This window comes from Cyprinodon variegatus, unplaced genomic scaffold (genome assembly GCF_000732505.1).
Source record: "Cyprinodon variegatus isolate N-32 unplaced genomic scaffold, C_variegatus-1.0 Scaffold480, whole genome shotgun sequence".
NCBI classification, from domain to species: Eukaryota; Metazoa; Chordata; class Actinopteri; order Cyprinodontiformes; family Cyprinodontidae; genus Cyprinodon; species Cyprinodon variegatus.
The window spans coordinates 203778-215823 of NW_015150933.1; the positions used below are offsets into that span (position 1 = coordinate 203778).

Below are 12046 nucleotides of genomic sequence, written 5' to 3' on the forward strand. Positions count from 1 at the left end.
CAAGCTGCAAAAGAAATGAATTTGTTGGGCATAGCCTTTAGAGGAAATCGAGACGAAATTTGCATGAGGGCGGCACACGTCTCTTCTCGCCAAAAGCCTCTTCTGGCTACAGCTGAAGCAAAAGGACAGGCGTAGGGGGAACAGAAAGCTCCCATTGACGCACTGGTATTCTTCAGCCAAAGTGGAGGGCCGGTGCCGAATGTACACAGCAGAGGCAAGGGGAGGGGGAGATGGGGAGTTGAAGGACGGAGCAAGCAAACAGATACAAAGGGGTCCTGTGTCAATGCAGTGGTCCTGTGACTGAGATTCTAAACTCTAAAATAATATGTCGACTGAGTGGCCTCCAGCATACAAGGTCAACCCCACTTGTTAGACAAACCAGCATGGCTGTCAGGAGTTCTGACATGTTTCGGGTCTATGTGCTCATGTTCAGGGGGTTACAGTATGATGGGAGATTGGCTGTACTCCATACAGCTACACAAAGGGCCTCTTTGCCAGCTGGGAGTGTAGGATGGGAGTTCATTGCTCTTTCTGGCTGCCTCTCAAAGTCTCAATATATCCTCTCTTCTTCCCTTTTCCATAGTTTTATTTTTCCCTTTAGGTCTGCTTCAGAGGGTATTTTAGATTAGCAAAGTATGCTACGGGAACCAGATACTGTACTCATCATCAGTCATAAGTTGTTATCATAAAATTTATGGAACATTGGTCCATTACGACCTTAATGTGTTTTATCAGACTTTTATTGGGTAGATAAACACCAAACTGTGAGCTGTAAGGACATTTTATCACTGTTTCTTATATAAAAAGCTGAGAAGTGTGGCATTTATTTGTATTTGGTTTTCTATAGTTTGACACTTTACTGCCCAACTGTGATGAGATCTATACTCTTGATCAGAAAAGCTGTTCAATGGCTGTTTAGTAGCAAGCAGTCAAACATGGTGGTGGCAGCATCATGCTGTGGGAATGTTATTAGCAGGAAATAAGAAACCTTCCCCCAAACAACCCTTAATAAAGTATTAAGCATTTATACATCTAAACCTACAACTAGAGCAACTATGGTTTATTCTCTGGTTATCAAAGTGGGATGTAACCGGAGAGAGATCTTTAGAGATGTGAAGATTTTATAGGGTTTTGCATTTAGGTCATCTGGGGAAGGGAAATCCAACATACATGTGTTCTAGTTCTAAGTTTAAATACAAAGGAGGTTCGTTCACTTTTGTGCTCAGCTACCCTGGTAACCTCTATCAGATACAATGACAGTTAATGTATTTTCTTATACATTTAATTCATGTATTATTTTTTTTTTCATTTGGGGGCTTTTAAAATCTATAGCAACAGGTTCATATTAAGGAAGCTATAGTAATGTTTATACGACAGCTTTAATAGGATACAATTGATAAAAAATGCCTATAAACTGTTTTATAGCACCAGGTGGTGTTGATCGTTTGGCAGCTTCTTCAGGCTGCCCCCAGGTCAGCTGTGGCTACAATGCTTCCTAAAAGTGTCCTGATCAGATATTAATACTGAATATTGGTCCTATAATAGAAAAAAACTGATTTCGGATTATATCGTCCTATAAATAAAATAGATATTGGCACAGTGATAGAAACACTCCGCTTTTGTTAAAAATGTGTAAAACTCATTGGTTAATATTACATGGGTCAGCTGTTCTCATACCTATTGTTGTTGACTATTGTTCTCCTTTTCCATCATATCACCTGGTCAAGCCTTTTCTACATTCTACAGTAAAAAATAATTAATAAAAGCATGAATGATTTGTGCTAATATTGTAATGGGTCAGTATCGTTATCAGTCAGATGTCTAAAGCTGCAAAATCGGTCTCATATCAGAAATTAATTGTATTAGGCACCCCTAAATCTTACCATCATCAGCATGTAAATGTGTGGCTGATGTACAACATGTTTTTTTTTAGGATAATTTTGTTTAAAAAAAAATCTCTGAACCTTTTTGCAGTTTTTCAAATACAAATTTGAATATTTCACATAGCCTACAAAAAATAAGCACAGTGTAAAGTTGCACCCTCCAATTAATTAAGCAGTGTAAATGGATACAAATTCTTTATATTATTATAATTTTTGTTTTGTTTTTAGGAAATTATGTGACCAAAATAAAAAAAGAAAACTTGGCATGTAAACAAGCGTGACTTACAACTAGAACTATAAAACTATTGTAAGTAGATGCGTAAAGCTGGTAGAAACATTGCATAAAATAATTATAGCCATAACCTCAGCAAATGTAGTTTTCTCAAACTACCATTCATTGATATTTGTGGTTAAAATATGACAAAATGAACTACTTTTGCAGGAGTGTAACAGATCTACCACAGTGTAATAGTAATAGTATTCCTCTGATCTTACCTTCCCCCATTGGCCCCTGGTGGAGAGCAGAATGGGACCCCTCTGGCATGGCACACAGGCCTCTGGAGTTGACAAAGGCAAGCACAAATATTCAGACATGATCCAGACATTTCATTGCAGGATGTGCTGTAAATAGGAAGCAACAATGTTTATCATTGTAACTCTGTTGAGTTATCTACAACAGAATTATTTAGTCAAAGGACTCTTCTTCTCTGTGGACTGCACACAGTGAGCTGTGGTCTTATATAAATGGGAAATTCTTCCCATTCCACTGCTTGCTGCTCTGTGTTGGCTCCGACTCGTCATTGTGTAATGCAAAGTGAAGCTGTGAAAGAAGTAAGTAAAGGAAAAGCTGATATAAGCTGATGCTAATCAGTGTGGAAAGACCAGAATGGAGTCCAATTGAAGTTTCAGTAAAAAAAACAAAAAACAAGAGACTTGTCTGCAGCAAAGTGCGTGCTGCTTAAACTTCAGAACCTTTTCTTGATTCAGAAACAACCGGTTTTACAAAATTATCAAGTATTTACAGATCAAATGAAAATATGCAACCTACTGCTATAGAATAAACAAATACATTTAATCTTGCATTAATTAGTTAAAAAAGTAATGCACATTAATAGGGGCTCTGTAACCTGTGATTCAGGGGTCACAAATTGACTTTTGGACTCTCTAGAATGTTTTTAATAACTAAACATGGTTAAGAATTGCCTCAAGTTTTTAAATAAACATATAACAACAAATGGTGGTTGTATCCGTTTTTAAAGTTTTTTTTTTTTATGGAATAGGCCTTTTTCCTACCAGAATAACATGAACAATACAAGTTTTATTTTTAGATCTATTTTTCTTCTAATTAGGTTGAAAACTATTGTTTCACAAATTAAAAACACTCCGTACAATATTTCTGGCATAAAATTAGCATTTATTTATTTTCTTTTTTTGGACTAAGATCAAAATGGAAGAATTATGGGTTTAACTCATGAGGCAAGTACTCTCCTGTCCCTCAGTGTGGCTATGTAAGGTATGAGCTGTATCCTTCTAGAGTCACTGTGCTGCTACTTTCTCACAGCTTCCCCTCTCCTGACAGCCAATTAATGCACCACATGAGAACTTGTTCCTTTGCGATTCTGTGTGAGCCCTGAGGCCTTTTCAGATGCCACATTCTTGAGCCAGACAGATCTGAGGAGAGCAGGAATTCTTCAGGGATTAGGAAGGACATTGTTCCAATTGGATCTGCTAGGCACAGTACCGAGTTGACAGCCAGGCCAGCTGAGGCCAGCTGAGGCCAACACAAACCCGCTGCCAGGAGGTTCACCAATTAAGATGTGCAGGAATGCAGGGATGCAAGTCAAGGAGTGAACATTAGGATCACTGCTTGAGTCAAAAGTCCCTGTCTTTATTGTTAGGATGAAAAAAATTGCATTATTCTTTCAGAAATTTGACTCAGGTGTAAGCAGACAGTATGCTGGTTAAGATGCTCAGTCATCCAGGCATAGGCGGATCTACTGGGGTGGCATAGGGTGGCAAATGCCACCCTAAATGACAGCCTTGCCACCCCTGCTGCCACCCCAGTTGGTTGTAGGGATGGCGAGGCTTATAAATTATGGATAATTTGAGAATTAAGACCAGTAATTTCCAATGTCGGACTGCAGTGAATGCAGCACGAGATGACGCGAGAGCGACTGATTTGTTTTGAAAACCGAATGGGGCAAAGCGAGGGAGCCAGGGGTCATGGGGAGAGGAGACATGGGATGAAACAGGTAAAAACTGATTAACTATCGAGAAATTAAATTATAATGAAAGCACAATGTTGCTAGCATAGCTGCAATGCTGATTTTGAGATGATAAAAATCAGGTTGCAGAACGTTATTTCTCTATCTATGATGTTAGTTAGGCCTGACGTCTCAGGCTCATAAAGACATATTTGCGGTCAACTATGACAGAAAAGAGAGTATCAAGTTTTGTGGTACTCATATCAAAACGCACAAATTTGGATCTAAATAAATCTGTGAAGCATTTTGCTGAGTAACATGGAATTCACCGCATTCAGCTGTTATAGTCAAGGTAACTTTATGCTATGCTCTCTGGTGAGCCTTTACAGAGCTGCTACATTTTGTTTTGGCACCTGAGAAAATCTGATATTTCCTTTAATAAAACCAAAAGTGTTAAAAGTAAAGTTAAAAATGTGATACTGGTGTAAATCCTGCTTAATATGAAGCAGTGTTGTTGTTTCTTTTTTTGTATATATAGTATGAAACTATCCAGAAATGACCTGTATGAACCTACTCACAAAATGTTTTGTACTTTTTCAGACTGGAAGCAAAATGTATTTTTATGTTGCTTCTTTTCAGATTTGTGGAGATTTTGATGTAACATACAGTACCTGCCTTTTGTTGATTTGTTGATACAGCAGCTCTATCTACAGCATATTTACATGCATGAAATGTCCCTTTCATGTTGCCTTAACTGCTGTATGTCAAGTTACTGAGGAACAAATGGGGTAAATGTGTGTTCAGAGCAGAGATGGGAAGTAACGAAGTACAAATACTTCGTTACTGTACTCAAGTAGATTTTTCTGATATTTTTACTTTACTACTTATTTTTATGGCGACTTTTTACTTCTACTCCTTACATTTTTACACAAATATCTGTACTTTCTACTCCTTACATTTTAAAATATTGGCTCATTACTTTAGTTTTGAATCATTTCAATGGAGTTACCGTTATTATTTTTCACGTCATCAATACCAAATTCAATCTAATTGGATGGGAATCTACGTTGCATTTGACGCACCACTACAAGATGAATCGACAGATTCGGTGGTAATCATTGCAGCTTGGTGGCGTTAGCATAGTAGTATGGACGACGAGATGATTGAAAATGAACACAACAGAGATCTAGTCCTATTGGCAGACATCCATTTAAAATGTAGGCAACTGCATCAAAAAAGTGGTTTCTACTTTTACTTTTATACTTTCAGTAAATTTACAAGCCTGTACTTTGTTACTTTTACTTGAGTAAAGAAGTTTAATCAGTACTTCCACTTTTACCAGAGTATTTTTTAACACAAGTATCTGTACTTTTACTCAAGTACGGAAAGTAAGTACTTTTGCCATCTCTGGTTCAGAGTAAACAATACATAGATGTCTGGTACCTTGTTTGGGTGCCTTGACCCATTTATTTCTACTGTGTAGTAATGCTCACTTTAGTACAGCTCAGTCCATAGATCTCTGATGGGTAACTTTTTCTTTCTATAGTTCCTTCTTGTGCAAATGCTACAAAGCTGCCTCTCTGACAGTCAATCTCACTTATTTGCAAATCTGCACCTGTGTCTTACCTCAATACCTTTCCTGTGATAATGCCCCTCTAGAAGTAGTGTTATCATTCTTCTATCTCCTATTAAGTGAGATCACATTGTACCATGTATTACTAATATGAACTGTTTCACATGAAACACCAAACTGTGATAACTGTGATTAAATTCAGTGTAAACAAATGCCATATGTTGCCACCCCTCAAAAATTCCTGCCCCCCTCTCGCCACCCCATAAATATTTTTCTAGATCCGCCCCTGCATCCAGGTCATAGTCATTCAGAAAAAAGAAAAAAATCCCCTGGACTTTGTTTCCAAGTTTGAAGACATTTCACTTCTGATCTAGGAAGCTTTTTCAATTCAAAATTAAAATTGGAATTAAATTGAAAAGGCTTCCTGGAAGGGAATTGAAATGTCTTCAAACTTGGAAACAAAGTCCAGTGGATTGTTTTATTAACTTTTTTGGATTGTAAACAGACACATCTAAAAGATGTAGGACCCTAGACCAAAGCCCATGCTTCATACTCTAAGGCTCAAGGATTTTTAAATACCTTGGTTAGCTTGTGAAAAAAAGAAAGCTGGAAAGATACTGAAAAACTGGCTTAAACTTATCTCAGTGAGTAGTGACATAATAAAAGACATGTTAATCCCTCCTACACTAACCTCTTAGCTGTCCTGTACTAATGACCTAAACTATGCTTATCTGTCTCTGGTTTGTGACACATTAGACTGGGAATAATGAGCTCAGACCTAGACCTAGAACACCACAGACGCCTGGGTGTCCAAACAATCTTTCACACTTATTAAAGACTCTATGAAGCAAACCCAACCAGTGGCATAAAATTAAATGTTTTAAATTGCATTACATGACGACCAGTGCACATTTCAGACAAAGGTACATTTATGGCTGCTACTGACTCATTGTAAATGCATGCTTTCCAAGGGAGGGGGTAGAATCTAAATCGCAAATCCTAAAGAAAACACTAGATACAGCCACACGTTCATGCCTGGCTGACCACCTGTGTCTGAACTAAATACCGTTTCACACAAATGGAGAGGTTTTGGTTCCCACAGTTGATGACTGCATTACCCACAGCTTGAACCTCCCCACATGGGAATTTTTAACCTGCCCCAATTAAAGACAGATGCCAAAAAGCCAGTCTGATTGTTACAAACAAAAGGAAGGTCAAAGGATCCCTTCATAAGATGAGGCGATACATTTCCTTGTTTTTCTATTTCACAGTCCTTGCACAGATCTTGGCGTCAAGGACTGAATTGCCATTTATCCAAAATAAACAGATGATTTAGGGGAAAAGATGCTAGCAGAGATACGTCTCTGAAGCAGATCAAGCAGAAATAGAGCCGTCATCACACATTAAAAGCATCACTCAAGCAAAATACACTAGTAGGAACATTTCTCTTAAAGCAAAATCTTCAACTTGACATATGGTGGGAAATAAGTCCTTTAGATCCTCATACTATTCAGACATACAATGATATCTGGAGATGTTCTTACCACCAAAGTAGATAATAAATAAAGTGAAAGAAGCCAAAATATTTAAAGAGGAAAACACAACTTCTCTTCGAGCTCAGACATGTCATTTTCTTCGTCTCTTCAGGAAGTTACGCAGACTACAAAATAAGGATGTGGCCAAAATTAGACAAACATATGGAAACTGGAACTATTAAGAATCAACAACGGGTTTCTTCTGCACCCCTTTTCTATAAAGTTCTTATTTACTTATAATTAAAAAACGTGGCTAAGGTACTCAATCATTTTCTGTAAAATATGTGCAGGGTCGCAGTAGTGTCCACACTACATATGAAATTTCAATAGTACTTTTTTGTTACTAGTTACCTTCCATAATGCTAAAACCTGATCCATTACTATTACCAAATATAATTAAAGTACAAAGAAGACTTCTCCAATTTTTTGTTCACTTTCCCTTTTACAGAGTCTAGTGTTAAACTGCACGATAGTAGGAATCCCTGTGTATGCAATACTATTGTTAAATACTGTGTTTGTTCATTTCTCTCATTTCACTTTACAATGCATTTGACTCTTGCGGTGAACTTCAGCATGTCGTTTAAGTGCCTGTATTGATTTCCATTTAAATTAGTATTTTAAAAGAAATCCTCGCAATAATTTTTTTTTTTGTTGTTGTTTTAAATCCAAATTCCTAAACTGATTGACACTAAAGAAAGTCACAACCTGTTCCCTTCTCTTTTATCTCACATCATGTCCTATGGGACACTGGAAGTATGAGCGTCAACAGACAGTCACTCATTACAGCTTGAACATCTCTGAGACACCATTGGTCAGGATGCATATTTATACAAACGAAAGAATATTAGATTTGCAGGGGTTGGTCAGCAATGCTCGAATATTGGCAGATTTTTACATGATCTCCCAGGACCAGCCAGTCATTATGAAGACAACTGATTTCAAGTGGTGGTCGTTGCGTTTTTTGTGAGTTTTTCCTCTGAGTGGACACGCATCTTTCTCCTGCGCTTGGTCCATGTTTATTTTGGTTGGAGTGCCCATAGCAAGGAGACGAATCACCCTGACAGCAGAAGTAGGGTGAGGCAGCGTTTATAATTGAACTTTATTAATCTCACACTATAGAGAATGTACCTCTGCATTCAACCCATCCCCTTGGGGAGCAGTGTACAGTTAAGGGTCTTGCTCAGGGACCAAAAGTGGAGGCTGTGGGGATCGAACCAGGTACTTGTAACCTTCTCAGAGCACAAGTGCTCTGCTCTAACCTCTAGGTCATCACCTCCCCCACTTTTTTTTATTTCTTTTTTCTTTTTTTATATTTTGGACCTCAGACAGGAGCAGTTGCTAAGAGAGACGTGCAGCTGTGCCCCCCCTTCTGGAGCTAAGGAACCACAGCGGTAGAGGTGGCAGCCTGCCAGTGCTAGTTTAGCAGGAGAGCTGAGGAGCAGAGCAGTAGATTGGAGAAGCCTGTCAGACAAAAAGAGCATTGAAGGAAGGGGAGAGACTATGGTTGGCTTGGGCTAGCTATAGAGGCTAACTGTGGAGGATTGAAGCAGGATGGTTGTAGATGGATAAGTCTTCCAAGCAGACAGGGGACAGGGGCTACGGCTGGCCAGGAGGAGGACAGCGGTACATCGGAGAAGTCAGGCAGGTAGACAGAGCAGGAAGAGGCAGAGGCCTCTTCACTTCAGGCCTGCTGGAAGTTGAGGGGGGATCTGGATCAGAGGAGCTGCCGGGTAGACAGAGCGGCAAAGCAGGGGCAGATAAGGCAGCAGCTGGTCGCCGACTGGAGGTACGCAGACAGACGGTCCGTCTAGAGCTAAATTTTAACAGTTTTTTTTAGAAGGCACACACAGACGCCCAAAGAACATTCCCCACTTCATCATTTCTCAACAATATTTTACATTTTGATATATATATATATATATATATAAAAAAAAAAAAAAAAAACTGTATCTACTGTGCACTTTCACTAAAGCAGGGGTCAATTCATGATACTTTCTTATCTCCTAATTTTTATACTTGTCTCAATAAATTGAAGAATTTATGGATTCCGTACTGTGATCAGTGATTGGCTGATACTGATTTTATTGAATGATAATCTGCTCCCAACATTTTTTATTTTAATCAGAACTGGTGGGCTGTTTATCTTGTGTGACCCCTTTGTTATCCCATCTAAAAGCTTTTTTTTGAGTGCCCTCTTTTCCCACATTACTCCTGCAGTTTGTCCTCTGACATGCAGCCTTTAAGAGACCAACAGCTTTTCATTCTCTTAAGAAAACAAAGTGCCATAAAGGCCACTCTTCATCTCAAATAAATCCACCAAGTTGACAAAAGACCCTGGTCCAACCCTCATTCAGACAGACACACAACAAACCTCTTATTTTTATCCAATGCATTTCTAAACACGCCAGCAAGCGGTGATCCAGCCAAATGAACAGCCAGGGGGCATACAGCCCAGATGGTACACATACATTTCAACAGCCAAAATAGCCTTTAATGGGAGAATAATTGTTTCCCACTGCAGAGAATAGGGAGAAATAACACACTCCTCTACTCTGACTGAAACATGCAACAAACACAACGTGCATACCTTGCATGTGAGCTTGGAAAGCGCCATCTGTGTGAATAAGTGACAAGTGAAGATTTCAAACTTCTCAAAATTATGAGCGGTAGACATCCAGAAGGAAAGAGTTCCTCCATTCATGCTTTGCACAGTTTGGACTGGGGGGAGAGGACAGGACTGCTGGGTAAAATTAGACAACATGTCTTCAAATAGAACTCGGGTGTACCCATTTAAAGGAACATTACACCAAATTTTGTTTGGGACCTTTTTAACAATTTTCTATGCATGTTTTTTTTTTGCTTTGTTTGTTTGAATATTTTGCTGCAAATCATTAATCATCCAGGACTTTTTTTGTTTAAATCTATCCTTTATAAATCAAGCTTCATCCGAGCTGTTTTGAGTTGTTGTTGTTTTTTTTATTCCCCTCTGTTTTTAATCAGCTTCCTCCTTTAAAAGGTTTTTACTTACATTCCACATGGTTATAGCTAAATGTTTGAGCCGTACGCAGGCAGACTGTGTAGATTTCAGAAAAGTTTAGCAACAATAAAACATGGAATCAGTTTATGAACAAGAAAAACCACAAGTATAAAATCTGTTGTTTACAAATGAAACCAATCAGTCCATTCATGTGGATTTTGTTTTCATCCACCTAAATTCACAAAAAAATAAATCACTTAAACTTCTGCATTTTTTTGAAATCTTTCATTAAAACCCAGCTGACTTTTATATACTGGTGTAGCGAAAAAAAAACTACTTCTGAATGGCTGTTTGAAATATGTTTAATGTCTGCCTATAAATCTTGCAGAACAGCCTTAGCAGCAGGTTGTAAAAGAGGTCTGCTGCAACTGTCCCTCAGCGTCAGGACAAAGAACAAGGCTTAGAAAAGACTCTATTGCAAGGTTTTAAATTATAATGTCTCCACAGAAAGAAGAAACCGCCCTAGCCTTCTGCAACTGTGGTGATTTTATCACAGTCTTCCAGCACTGTGGAAGAAGGAACCAAAGACCCACTCTGAGATCCAAGACACACTTGTGCAGCTTCCTGTCTGGATCACCTATTGAAATGTTGTGTTCAGGGAACTTTTATAAGAAATTAAGTTGAGACTTATTGTGCAAGAGGTCAAACGAGGTCAAAGACGCACAGCATGGAACTTTTCAGCAGCAATTGATTAATATTGTCCTCATTCTTCTTTAGCTGCTGGTCGGTGAGAGTTACTGACCTAAGGGAGCTTGCATTTAAAACTTAACCATCCCACTGGGGTGCCCATTAGAAATAACAATTGGGTTTGCAGAGAAAGAGTACTTGCACCATGGGGGAGGAAAGGATGCAGGAGAGGAGGAAACGGAACCAGGATTGGGATTATTCAGATGGCTCATATGAGGCGAAAAAAACCCACCCGGCAGCATCTGAGCAAAGTCCATGTAACTGCAAGAGTTTTGTCAGAAAAGCAAACAGCAGTTATCTGACTGAAACTTCAGCGCGCGGCTTTTGGTGCGTCTGATTTCAAGTAAAGCATGAATCACCAACATCATCATCATCATAGTGAGGAATGTAAACATTTTATTTTTTCAAAGAAATCCACATCTCTAACGGATTAATCTGCATGCATTCCGACTAGTTTTAACTTTAAGACTTCAACATGTTATTTATTTGACTATTTCCTCTAAGTATTTATGATATTTGATATTTAAACAAACAAACAAAAAGTTTTAAAAAGGGTAAAAGAAATGTCAAAGGTTTTAATGAAACCGGATATAAGAATCAATAACTTAAATGTGCAAAATATAAACAAAAACAAACACTAAGTTAGTTTGGGAGAGGTCTGTCTGCATATTACGTACCGAATTGGCCAACTTCTTCCTAATTAGCGACTGAAACTCCGAGTTAAACTTCTTCTCTCGGTTTGATCAATCCCAAAAAAATATCATCCGATTCCTTCGGTTTCTTCTTTTTACATGAGACATGCCTCTCAGCGACAAACATCCCAGAGCAGGTCCTAATACAAAAAGCACCGATGCTGCATCTTTGTAGAACAGCGAAGGAAGTGCTGCTGCTGCATTTACTGCGCCTCGGAAATATCCAAATTACGCTTTACGACAGTGAATGAGTCAGAGTGACTGCAGCTGTAAAATGCAGCGCTTGTGTTAAAATGAATCCTGCAAATGTTGCCAATTTAATTGCATAGTTTTAATTAAAGTCCCAGGATAGCCTATAGTACGAAAGAGGATTAGGGCCACTGAAAAAATAAAAAAAATTGAACTAATTTTTAAATTTTATTTCAGTATAATATG

General features: G+C 38.5%; 1 protein-coding gene across 4 annotated transcripts in view; it reads right to left on the reverse strand.

The window, feature by feature from the left end:
* The window catches only part of LOC107094379 (pleckstrin homology domain-containing family G member 3-like), a 48807-nt gene extending 37019 nt beyond the window's left edge, over window positions 1-11788 (reverse strand). For 3 of the 4 annotated variants that reach the window (XM_015389942.1, XM_015389940.1, XM_015389939.1), the window contains exons 1-2: window positions 9783-9905; window positions 2379-2440 (exon numbers count right to left, since the gene is read on the reverse strand). In XM_015389942.1, coding sequence (XP_015245428.1) covers window positions 2379-2440; window positions 9783-9892 — 172 coding nt within the window. In that variant the 5' untranslated portion in view covers window positions 9893-9905. Of the gene's footprint in view, window positions 1-2378; window positions 2441-9782; window positions 9906-11596 lie in introns of those variants that run through there. The other variant, XM_015389941.1, reaches the window with a different exon arrangement.
* Window positions 11789-12046: the final 258 nt, after the last annotated feature.